The sequence below is a fragment of the Piliocolobus tephrosceles genome, chromosome 12 (assembly GCF_002776525.5).
Source record: "Piliocolobus tephrosceles isolate RC106 chromosome 12, ASM277652v3, whole genome shotgun sequence".
NCBI lineage: Eukaryota > Metazoa > Chordata > Mammalia > Primates > Cercopithecidae > Piliocolobus > Piliocolobus tephrosceles.
Genome location: NC_045445.1, coordinates 52,848,085 through 52,860,108, shown reverse-complemented (window position 1 = coordinate 52,860,108; position 12,024 = coordinate 52,848,085). Strand labels below are relative to the sequence as shown.

The 12,024-nt window shown below is 41.6% G+C and overlaps 1 protein-coding gene and 1 pseudogene across 1 annotated transcript in view; both read right to left on the bottom strand.

The window, feature by feature from the left end:
- The window catches only part of NOX1 (NADPH oxidase 1), a 34,573-nt gene extending 28,762 nt beyond the window's left edge, over positions 1 to 5,811 (bottom strand). Inside the window, exon 1 of the mRNA XM_023202883.3 lies at positions 5,751 to 5,811. Coding sequence (XP_023058651.1) covers positions 5,751 to 5,765 — 15 coding nt within the window. The 5' untranslated portion in view covers positions 5,766 to 5,811. The remainder of the gene's footprint in view (positions 1 to 5,750) is intronic.
- Positions 5,812 to 8,948: 3,137 nt separating this feature from the next.
- Positions 8,949 to 12,024, bottom strand: part of LOC111536531 — a 36,437-nt pseudogene continuing 33,361 nt past the window's right edge.

Below are 12,024 nucleotides of genomic sequence, written 5' to 3'. Positions count from 1 at the left end.
AGCTCACTGCAACAGCTCACTGCAACCTCTGCCTCCTGGGTTCAAGCGATTCTCCTGCCTCAGCCTCCCGAGTAGCTGGAACTACAGGCGCCTGCCACCATGCTCGGCTAATTTTTGTATTTTTAGTAGAGACGGGGTTTCACCATGTTGGCCAGGCAGGTCTCAAACGCCTGACCTCAGGTGATCCGCCTGCCTTGACCTCCCAAAATGCTGTGATCACAGGCGTGAGCCACCGCGCCCAACCTTCTTTTTTCTAATTTTTATAACTTTTATTTCTTTTACTTCACTTACTGCACTTACTAGAACTTCTAGTACAATGTTGCACAGAGGTAGAAGTAGTGATCCCCTTGCCTAATTCCCAATCTCAAAGGGGATGCTTCCATTTCACTCTTCCATACAAAGGGGATGTTTTGTACAGGTTTTGTAGATATCCTGCTACATATTTTTATTTTACTTTAGGCACAAAAGCAAACATTTATTTAAAATAGAAAAGAAATCACAGCACATTTTAAACAGATTTATTGAGGTATAATTTATATGCCATGAAATGTTCCCATTATAAGGAGTATAGCTCAATGCATAGTACATTTTATATTTATTGTAAAAAGCTGAAAAATCTCTTCAACATCACCAAACCCATAAAAATAACATTTTCATTAGCTGCCGAACACACCTGCAATTTAGTATCATAATGCCAGGTGAAATTGGCATAGTGCGTAGTAGGAGTTTTCCTGGAAGCCATTTCTACATTAAGGCAGCTATCAATCAGTTAACTAGATATAGAAGTGGCAGTGAACCACATAATATATATTCTCCTAAATCCAAACTAAATATACCACCAAAACAATAACCTCTTATCTGTATTCCAGAAATGCTCATAGCCACTCCAGCATCACTTGACCTGAGGGGAAGTGTGACAGAGGGAAGTTGGAGTGGTAAGAGACAGTCAATCACGAGCGACGAAAATATTTTACATTTGTAAATTTTACAAAAATACTTGCCCATGCCCAAGACCACATATTAAAAGAGAAATAAAGCCTGTCCATGGAAGGGTGACCAGGTTGATGTAATGATTTGAAAGCATCCTATATTAGGAGGATTTAAAGAAGGAAGGGAATTTGGCCTGGAAAAGGTTTATCGGGGACATGAGTTTATCTACTTTTTTTTTTTTTTAGAAGATTTAGATTGTTTTGTATGTGACCCAAGGAGTCAACCAAGGAATGGGGGCTCTAAAGTAACACACTTTTGGCTGGGCACGGTGGCTCACTCCTATAATCCCAGCACTTTGGGAGGCCAAGGCAGACGGATCACTGGGGTCAGCAGTTTGAGAACAGCCTGGCCAACATGGCAAAACCCCATCTCTACCAAAAATACAAAAATTAGCCTGGCATGGTGGTGCATGCCTGTAGTCCCAGCTACTGAGGAGGCTGAGGCACTTGAATCACTTGAACCCAGGAGGCAGGGGTTGTGGTGAGCCAAGGTCATGCCACTGCACTCCAGCCTGGGCAACAGAACAAGACTCTGTGTCAAAAAATAAAAATACAAATAAAGTAACACATTTTTTTCAATATAAAGCAGAATTTTCCAACACAGGTGTTCAGAGAAGTAAAGAGGTAATGTGTTTCCTATTACTTGAGACTCTCAAGGACAAATGGACAACCCCTTGTCAGCTTTTTATAAGGGGAATATCAGCACCAGGTGGATGGTTAACTAAATGTCCCTTACATATACTCCAATATTGAGATCCTGTGATTCATAAAAGAATGATCTATAATCTGGATGACAATTTATGTATTATCTAAAGAATTATATATGCCATGCTGATCGGACCCTTATGTCTGTGAGGTAGGACTCCTATTCCCAATATCAGAGTACTGTGAAGTCCGTTGATAAGTTGGTGATCACAGAATCTGAGCTAAGATAGTCAGATGATCTTAATGGAATATTACTATTAAACTATAGCAGCAAACTCACTTGGCCCTTTTCAAGATAAGATTACACCAGCAAATTCAACTAAAATATTCATGCCCCAAATCTGAAACCTCCCTCTCTTGGGCAATGCTGGACACACTAAAAACTTCTCACCATCAAGACATTTATGTGGCCAACAAACATGAAAAAAAGCTTATCATCACTGGCCATTAGAGAAATGCAAATCAAAACCACAATGAGATACCATCTCACGCCAGTTACAATGGTGATCATTAAAAAGTCAGGAAACAACAAATGCTGGAGAGTATGTGGAGAAATAGGTATGCTTTTACACTGTTGGTGTGAGTGTAAATTAGTTCAAACATTGTGAAAGACAGTATGGTGATTCCTCAAGAATCTAGAACCAGAAATACCATTTGACCCAGCAATCCCATTACTGGGTATATACGCAAAGGATTGTAAATCATTCTACTATAAAGACACATGCACGTGTAAGTTTACGGCAGCACTGTTTAAAATAGCAAAGACTTGGAACCAATCCAAATGCCCATCAATAATAGACTGGATAAAGAAAATGTGGCACATATATACCATGGAATAGTATGCAGCCATAAAAAAGAATGAGTTCATGTTCTTTGCAGGGACATGGATGAAGCTGGAAACCATCATCCTCAGCAAACTAACACAGGAACAGAAAACCAAACACTGCATGTTCTCACTCATAAGTGGGATTTGAACAATGAGAATACATGGACACAGGGAGGAGAACATTACACACCGGGGCCTGTTGGGGGGGTGGCAGGCAAGGGGAGAAAGAGCATGAGGACAAATACCTAATGTTTAAACTGTTAAGTAATTCAACACTCTCTGTTACATATTAATTCCTGGAAGAGGTGTACAAGAGTTGCAACTGTAAAGGCAATTTTGGGACAAATGAGGACAGACACAAGTGATCAGGAAGAAGACAGAACATGCAGGTCAGGGAAGGGCTGTGTGTTTACAGTTTGCAAGAATCCAGCTTAAAAACTATATGGGCTTAAAAACTAGATGATGGGTTGATAGGTGCAGCAAACCACCATGGCACATGTATAGCTATGTAACAAACCTGCACGTTTAGCACATGTATCCCAGAACTTAAAGTAAAATAAAAATAAGTTAAAATAAATAAATAAAACTTCTCACCATCAACTTCCCTTTTTTGTAAATTCTCCAAGAATTGCTTTCCTTCTGTTGGCTCTAGACATTATAATAGTCCCCTCCACCCTGTATTGTTTCGCCTGTTTTAATGTTTGCATTTCCCAGGTTTATGGATTATAGGGCATTGATTAAATTTGAGGTTGCTTCCTGGAGATCTCTAGGGAGTACTTAAACGTCATCAGTAACTTATTCATAGTTTTACCATAGACTACAGTCTTTCGGGAAGATTTCCTGTAGATGGTTGATCCCACCCATGGTAGGTGGATTCTTGCAAACTATAAACACACAGCCCTTCCCTGACCTGCATGTTCTGTCTTCTTCCTGATCACTTGTTTCTGTCCTCATTTGTCCCAAATTTGCCTTTACAGTTACAAATCTTGTACACCTCTTCCAGGAATTAAGATGTAACAGAGAGTGTTGAATTACTTAATAGTTTAAACATGTGCTTAGGACATCAGAAAAAATTGTTTTGAGAATACTTTTAAGAACTTATAAAAGAATTTGATGGCTGGTATTTCAAAAACAAAAATTTAAGTAGTCATGGGAAAAATGATAGTTTGTTTTACTTATTTTATTGTTTATAATTACTTTTAATTTGAATCCATAGAGGATGGTGTTGGGAGGACATTCGTTTCTTTTAAATCTTAGAGCCTTTAAAGGTATTAATCTGGTCTTGATTACAGCATCCAAAAATGAAACATCCCATAATGGTACGAGGGACTGATACATGTGGAATCATTTGAAATCACTTCTTTTTACTATGTTGGAGCAGAACCAGACCTCACCAAAGTAGCACCTCATAAAGGCAACATGGTATGATGGAGCTGGATTTGACCTCCAGCTCCCCACTCATTATTAATGCTGCCTTGGAGTCTAACTTGGCTCAGCCTCAGTTTCTTCTTCTGTAACTTAGCATACTGATCCCTCATGGAGAAAGCATCCAAATTGTAGCCTATATTGACAGGCAGAAGGCAAAGTGGTGGTGCGGAAGAGATGGTAGAGCAGTATGGTGTAGTGGTTAGAAACAGATTCCAGAGCCAGTCTACCTAGGTTTGAAGTCTGCCTCATTATCCATAAAACGGGTTGTTGTAAGAATTAAATGAGTTAAAGTATGGAAAGCAATGAGAACACTGCCTGACATATAAAAAGTACTCCATAGTTGCTTGCTACAATGATGATGATAATGATGAGCCCTAAGAAAATATAAGCAGAGGACCTAAATTCAATACTACTTTCTTTTGCCATTGAAAAGGGGAGCAGAAACTATAGATCAGAGACCATTATTATACAAATTTTGTAAGATTATGAAACTTTTGTCACTCCCTTATGTCTGTCGGTTTTACCCTGTTTTCTACAGAGTTTAGCAAATTTTAAATGAGCCTGTGTACTTGGCTTCAATAGTAGCAAGAAACTAGGAAGGTGCAGAGTTTGTGTCTCATTCTGCAGCTAGGCTTGGGGAGATAATTACCAAAGGAGAAAACAGGTGGTATCCCTATGGCCACAAGGAAGAAAGAACACTGGGGGTGGACCTAGGCCTGGAAAGGGGCCCAGGGACTCAATGATGGAAAGGTTTATGTAGTTCCCTGTTCTCCCTACTTCCCTCACAGGGCTGTGGTGAGCATCAAATGAGCTGGTATGTATAACAGTGATTTTTAGGCTGATAAGTGTCATGGAGACATCACTAGAATAGCAGTGAGTACTTTCATGTTACATCTGCTACTTTGGGAATCTGCCCTCAAAAGTGTATATGTAAGACTTATTCAGCTCAGAAACAATGTTCAAGTCTTGCCTTTTCTTTAAGACCGATTAAGCTCTGCCTCTTCCAGGAAGTCTTCTCTGACCACCTCAGTCATCATACCACACTGTCTTCTAATTTTTGTAGCATGACATAGCATGAGTTCCTCATCTTCTTACCTCTCTCATAGCCTGTGAAACCTCCCATTGTTATTTACCCTTTTCTGAACAAGTCCTGTCTTATCCAGATTGTCCCTTAAGGCAGAGCAGAAAGCTTCCCATGAACAGTAGATGTTCAATAAACATTTGTCATGTGGTGGTGTGGTAGGCAGAATAATAGACCCCTAAAGATGTCCACATCCTAAGCCTTTGAATACGTTACCTTGCATGGCAAAAGGGAATGAAGGTGGAATTAAGATTGCTAATCAGTTGACCCCAAAGTAGAGAGATTATTGTGGATTATATGGGTGGCCTAATGTAATCACAAGGATCCTTAAAAATGGAAGAGGGACACAGAAGTCAGATTGATGAGATGTGAGAAGAACATGACCTATTACTACTGACTTTGAAGACAGAGAAAGGAAGCCAGGAGCCAAGGAATGTGGGCTGGAACTTCTCCCCTAGAGCCTCCAGAAAGTAATGCAGCCCTGTCAGCACCTTGATTTTAACCCAGTGAGAGCCAATGCAGAATTATGACATCCAGAACCATAAGATAATGATAAGTGTGTGTTGCTTTAAGCCACAAAGTTTATAGTAATTTGTTACAGCAGCAATAGGGAAGTAATACAGATGGTAAAGAAAACACTTTCCCGCAACCATATTTACTGGCTCTGAACTGACTACCCATAGCCCGGGAAAGAAGATAGGCCGGGTGCAGTGGCTCATACCTGCAATCCCAGCATTTTGGGAGGCTGAGGTGGGCGGGTCACTTGAGTTCAGGAGTTCGAGACCAGCCTGGCCGACGTGGTGAAACTCCATCTTTACTAAAAACACAAAAAATTAACCTGTCATAGTGGTGGGCACCTGTAATCCCAGCTACCTGGGAGGCTGAGGCAGGAGAATCACTTGAGCCCTGGAGGCGGAGGTTGCACTGAGCCGAGATCACGCCACTGCACTCCAGCCTAGGTGACAAAGCAAGACTCCATCTCAAGAAAAAAAAAAAAAAAGAAGAAGAAGATAAAGCCACAAGATTTCAGAGCTAAAGGTTGACAATGTATAGCCCCTACCATCAATATAACGTGCTGTGGATAAATGCATTAGAACTATTTTGGTTGCAAGTAAAGCAGTATGTAAACGATTGGCCTTTTAAATAAGGAAATGCAACTGCTTTTAAAAAAAAATCCTTTTCCTTTGTTGTATTAGGAGCACTTAACACACCCTTAGCGGAAGGGACCTCTCCCAGAACAGAATGCAAATAGTTGCCCTCCCTTCTGGAGAGTACAAGATAAGACATGAGACCATCTGAATTTTGAAGACTGAGCCCTCTTTGCAGTTAAGAAAAAGATTTTCATGGTTAAGACTTTGGACACTGCTTTGAAGCTCTTCACCATGGGTCATCAAGGTCTCTCAGTAAAAAAAAAAAAAAGAAAAGAAAAATAAATTGGTTGCTCCCCTTGTTTTGGAATTTCAACCCCTTTGGACATAACCATGAAATAACTGGTCATTTAACAGTTTCATGGTTCCATTTCTAAAATCAGACAGTGTTGCTTTCAATGAGACCAGAGCAGATGAGAGGCAGAGCAGAGTGTAAGCAGGTCAGATTGGCAGTTACCTAGGTAGGTTGTACGGATTTTTTTTTTTTTTTTTCTGAGAAATTAGAAATTCTATTCCTCCTCTCCAAGCCACTAAAAAATAGCCTTTTCATTAGTGTGTTATAAGGCAGAAAAATTTTACCATTTGGAATTTTTCCTTTGAGAAAAGCTTTGTTCCTGAAAGCTATAGTTAAATTCCATTGTTACCTTGTGGTGGTGGAGGGATTGGGTGGTGGAGGGGTGGTGGAGGGCTTGGTCTTCTGTCCAAGGGAGAAAGAGAAATAACCCATCAACCCACGATCACCTGTTGCTCATTATATTTTCACCAAGAGTAGGGTCCAGAGAGAAACGGACCTAAGAGAGGTAAACTTGAAGGTGAAGTAAAAACAGAAAGATTTGTAAGAGGGGCATCTGACAAGAATTAATAGTTAGAATGGGATACTGCAGCAGTGGACTTTGAAAAATAGGAGTGCATTGGGCATTTGGAGGTGGGCTGAAGCCAAAGTGGGTGCCCAAGTGGGGAAGCTTGAAGATCCATTTGATCCATCCAACAGTGCCCTCCCCTGACCTACTGAATCAGAATTTTCATTTTAGCAGGACCACCAGGTGGTTCATACCCATACTAAATTTGAGATGCATTGCCCTAAGGTGTCTGCAACCCACAAGGGCTTAAAAACTACTGACTTAAGCAGGTTTGGAAAAAGATTAAATAGAAAAAAGTTGGAACCTGATCTCAGAAAACTGTTAAATTAAATTCTTTCCTCTGTTCATTTAAAGATTTGTCTTTTAAGAAACAGTTTCTAAAAATCAACTTTTCTTTCCTCCTTTGCTTAAATCTTCACAAACCACAAACAAGCTTACTTTCGTTATTGCAGGAAAAGCCTGAATTTACTTGGATAAACATCAAAGGTTCCTGTTAGAGTCCTCCTTTGATCGTTAAGAAGATACAAAAGCAAACAATAACAAAAAATCCCCAAGAGACCTTTGTTTAAGATATCAATTTGTCTTAGTAATTGTCATAAGTCATAAAAGACCTGGGAGGCAGCAGGCAGGAGGTCATTAGGTTCACCACTCAATTTTCAGGCAGGTCAGAACTCAAAGTGGACAATTATCTTTTTAAAAACCTCTGAGGAACAAAACATAGCCATTGCTCTGACTTAAAGCTCTTACACTCAGAAATCTCAGTTAGAAGTCATTTAGGGCCAGGCACGGTGACTCATGCCTGTAATCCCAGTACTTTGGGAGGCCGAGGTGGGAGGATCACGAGGTCAGCAGTTTGAGACCTGCCTGGCCAACATGGTGAAACCCCGCCTCTACTAAAAACACAAAAATTAGCTGGGCATGGTGGTGGCATGCCTGTAATCCCAGCTACTCAGGAGGCTGAGGCAGAAGAATCGCTTGAACCCAGGAGGCAGAGGTTGCAGTGAGCCGAGATCATGCCACTGCACTCCAGCCTGCACGAAAGAGCAAGACTCTGTCTCAAAAAAAAAAAAAAAAGAAGAAGAAGAAGTCAGCTTAGGCCATGCACAGTGCCTCACGCCTATAATTCCAGCACTTTGGGAAGGCTGAGGCGGGTGGATCACCTGAGGTCAGGAGTTCATGACCAGCCTGGCTAACATGGTGAAACCCTATCTCTACTAAAAGTACAAAAATTAGCTGGACGTGGTTAATACCTGTAATCCCTGTAGTCCCAGCTACTCGGGAGGCTGAGGCTCAAGAATTGCTTCAACCTGGGAGGTGGAGGTTGTAGTGAGCTGAGATCGCACCACTGCACTTTAGCTTGGGTGACAGAGCCAGACTCCATCTCAAAAAAAAAGAAGTCAGCTTAGCTCCCTAGCCTTTTCTAAGCTGTTAATCTAATGGAAGGGATCACCCTTTTCTCTCTCATAGGTGGTCCAGCCAGGCCCATGAATGTGTGCCTATCGGGCCTGAAAAGAGCTAGCCAGGCTGGAGAGAGAGCAGGTGATGCACAATCTTTGAGTAAAGATTGACAATGTGTTTCTGTCTTGGAACTAACCTCTCTTCACTCTGATTTTTGCTACCATTGAGTAGTTTCCTGGTAGTACAAGAAGAGAGAGAAAAGGCAACTGTGGGAGAGAGGAGTATTTTATTGTTTTATGCTTGGTCTCTTAGACAGGTGTAGTTTATTTCAAAGGGGGAAAATGAATGTCTTTAGGAGTTTGAAATAAGCTCTATTTTCTCAGTGGAAACTTGATTCTATTGGAGTTTTTAGAGACTCAATCAGAGAATAAAGTGAGTGCTCATTCATTCAATGTTAATTCAACATTTATTAAATATTTAATTTTGAACAGGCATTATGTTAGGAGCTAATGATACAGAAGTAAGATGAACAAGTTTCTTGTCCTCAAGGAACTTACATTCTGGTGGGAGGGACAGATGAAAACAACTAAAAATAAAAGTATTTCAGGTAGTAATGAGCGCTACGAAGAAAACTGAAACAGGAAAGGGAGTAGGGAATGATGTGTGTGTGGTAGAGAGGCTATTTATTTTTTCCTTTAATGTAAGTCTCTTTATGTTCATTAAAATGCTTTCTGATATTGGTCATTTTTAAAAGGCCGCCCAAACACTTCAAATCTGTGGGTTTATGGAGCAGCATTAGCCAGCAGCTAGTTTCTATTCCTGGCAGAGCTTTGAACTTGAACTGTGATAGAAGCATTCAACATTACCGGGGTAGTGGGTAGGGAAAGTCCAAATCTCTGCCAGTCCCAAATCCATAGAGTTGTCATTTCATTCAAGAGAATTAAATCGTTTATTGATTACATATGATAATGGATGCTACACAAGCTTCATTCCCATCCATAATTTTATCTGGTACCATTATTCAATTTAGATATATTGCATAGGATGCGCCAGCAATCATTTTTATAACCAATAATTCCATGATTTTGCTTGGGTAGTCCCTTTTAATGGTGAACTTCAGGTCACAACAGTAACTGTCAGTTCAACTACACCAAGGTTTCTGAAGACAATGGCTTCTCCACCCAAGCAGGTTGTATATAGATTCCAAATAGAACCTGGCATCACCCTGAAGGAATTCTAACGTCACACTGTTGGAGAAATTTACCAAGATGGCTTCAGAGTAGACTAACTTTACACAGCACATTTAAAAAAAAGACATTTATTCAGTGTCACGATCAGACTGTTACATTTAGCAGTCAACAACATGGGTGCAAAAAAATAAAACTACATTAAAACCCTTTGTTGGAATGCTTTACACTTTCCACAGAACAGAAAATAAAACAACCTGTTATACAGTTAGTCACAAATACAATCCTTGAGTTTTTTGCCCATACACATGAATATTTGTCTGAAATATGTCTTCTTTGTAGCAGCTAGGCCCTGCCACCACTGTGCTTGGCTGAGTTCACAAATCTGTTGTAACCTGTAGCTTCCCTGTCACTTTTCTGGCTCTCCGTTCCTGCTAAGCTTTGTTTCCTAATTAAAATCTTCTGCCACTGCCACAGCTACTGTTGCTACTGGAACCGCCATAGACACTGTGGTTCGGCAAAGTATTGACCTCCACCACCATAGGGGCCAGAGCTTCTGCCCTAAAGTTTCCTCCCTTCATGGGTCCAAAATTTGAAGACTGATTGTTGTAATTGCCAAAATCATTGTAGCTTCCACCACCTTCAAAATTGCTTCAATCATTACCAAATCCATTATAGCCATCCCCACTGCCACCATATCCACCACCACCACGGCTGCCACCAAAGCCACCACGACCACTGACATTTCCTCCATGACCAAAGTTGTCATTCCCACCGAAACTACCTCCACAACCACCACCAAGGTTTCCAGAACCACTTTGACGTCTTTGGCTGGAAGAAGCACTAGCCATCTCTCGCTTTGACGGGGCTTTCCTAACTTCACAGTTGTGGCCATTCACAGTATGGTATTTTGGAATGACAATCTTATTCACGGAATCATGGTCGTCAAATGTTACAAAGGTAAAGCCCCTTTTCTTGCCACTGCCTCAGTCAGTCATTATTTCAATCACTTCAATCTTTCCATGCTGTTCAAAATAATCTCTTAGGTGATGTTCTTCAGTGTCTTCTTCTTTTTTTTTTTTTTTTTGAGACGGAGTCTTGCTGTGTCTCCTGGGCTGGAGTGCAGTGGCCGGATCTCAGCTCACTGCAAGCTCCGCCTGCCGGGTTCACGCCATTCTCCTGCCTCAGCCTCCGGAGTAGCTGGGACTACAGGCGCCCACCACCTCGCCCGGCTAGTTTTTTTGTATTTTTAGTAAGGACGGGGTTTCACCGTGTTAGCCAGGATGGTCTCGATCTCCTGACCTCATGATCCGCCCGTCTCGGCCTCCCAAAGTGCTGGGATTACAGGCTTGAGCCACCGCGCCCGGCCTCAGTGTCTTCTTCAATGCCACCAACAAGTTATCTTTTTCACAGTTAAGTGGGTACCTGGTCTTTGACAATCTTCTCTTGAGACAGCTCTCTTTGGTTCCACAACTTTTCCATCCACCTTGTGTGGCCTTGTGTTCGTGGCTGCATCCACCTTCTCCACAGTGGCGTATGTAACAAACCCAAAACCCCTGGAGCGCTTGGTGTTCGGATCTTTCATTACAGCACAGTCTGCGAGCATTCCCCATTGCTCAAAATGGCTCCTCAGGCTCTCAACGGTTGTTTCAAAGCTCAAACCTCTAATGAAGAGCTTCCTCAGCTGTTTGGGCTCTTTAGGAGACTCTGACTTAGACATGACGGAAGGGAGAAGAGAGACTTAAGTGATGCTTCTTGGGTGGTGTCCACAGGCAGAAAGGAGCAAGCTGACAAACGTATCTGGAGAGGCTATTTTAAATAGAGTGATCAGGGAAGGCCTTTTTGAGAAGGTGGCATATGAGATAATATGTGTATGCTGAGAAGGGAACAGCCAGCCTTCTTTAGGGTTCTAGACAGAAAGACTTGCCATGTACAAAGGACCTGAAATGAAAATCAGTTTAGTGTGCTAGAGGAACAGCAAGAAGGCAAGAGTTATGTGTTGAATTGTGTCTCCCCAAAAATTCATATGTTGAAGACATAACCTCTAGTGCCCTAGAATATAACCTTATTTGAAAATAGGGAACTGGCTGGGTGCGGTGGTTCATGCCTGTAATCCTAGCACTATGGGAGGCCGAGGTGGGCTGATCAAGTGAGGTCAGGAGTTCGAGACCAGTCATGGCCAACATGGTGAAACCCCATCTCTACTAAAAATAGAAAAATTAGCTGGCATGGTAGTGTGTGCCTGTAGTCCCAGCTACTCGGGAGGCTGAGACACAAGAATTGCTTGAACCCGGGAGGTGGAGGGTGCAGTGAGCTGAGATAGCACCACTGCACTCCAGCCTAGGTGACAGCGCAAGACTCTATCTCAAAAAAAAAAAAAAAAAAAAAAAAAGAAAAGAAAA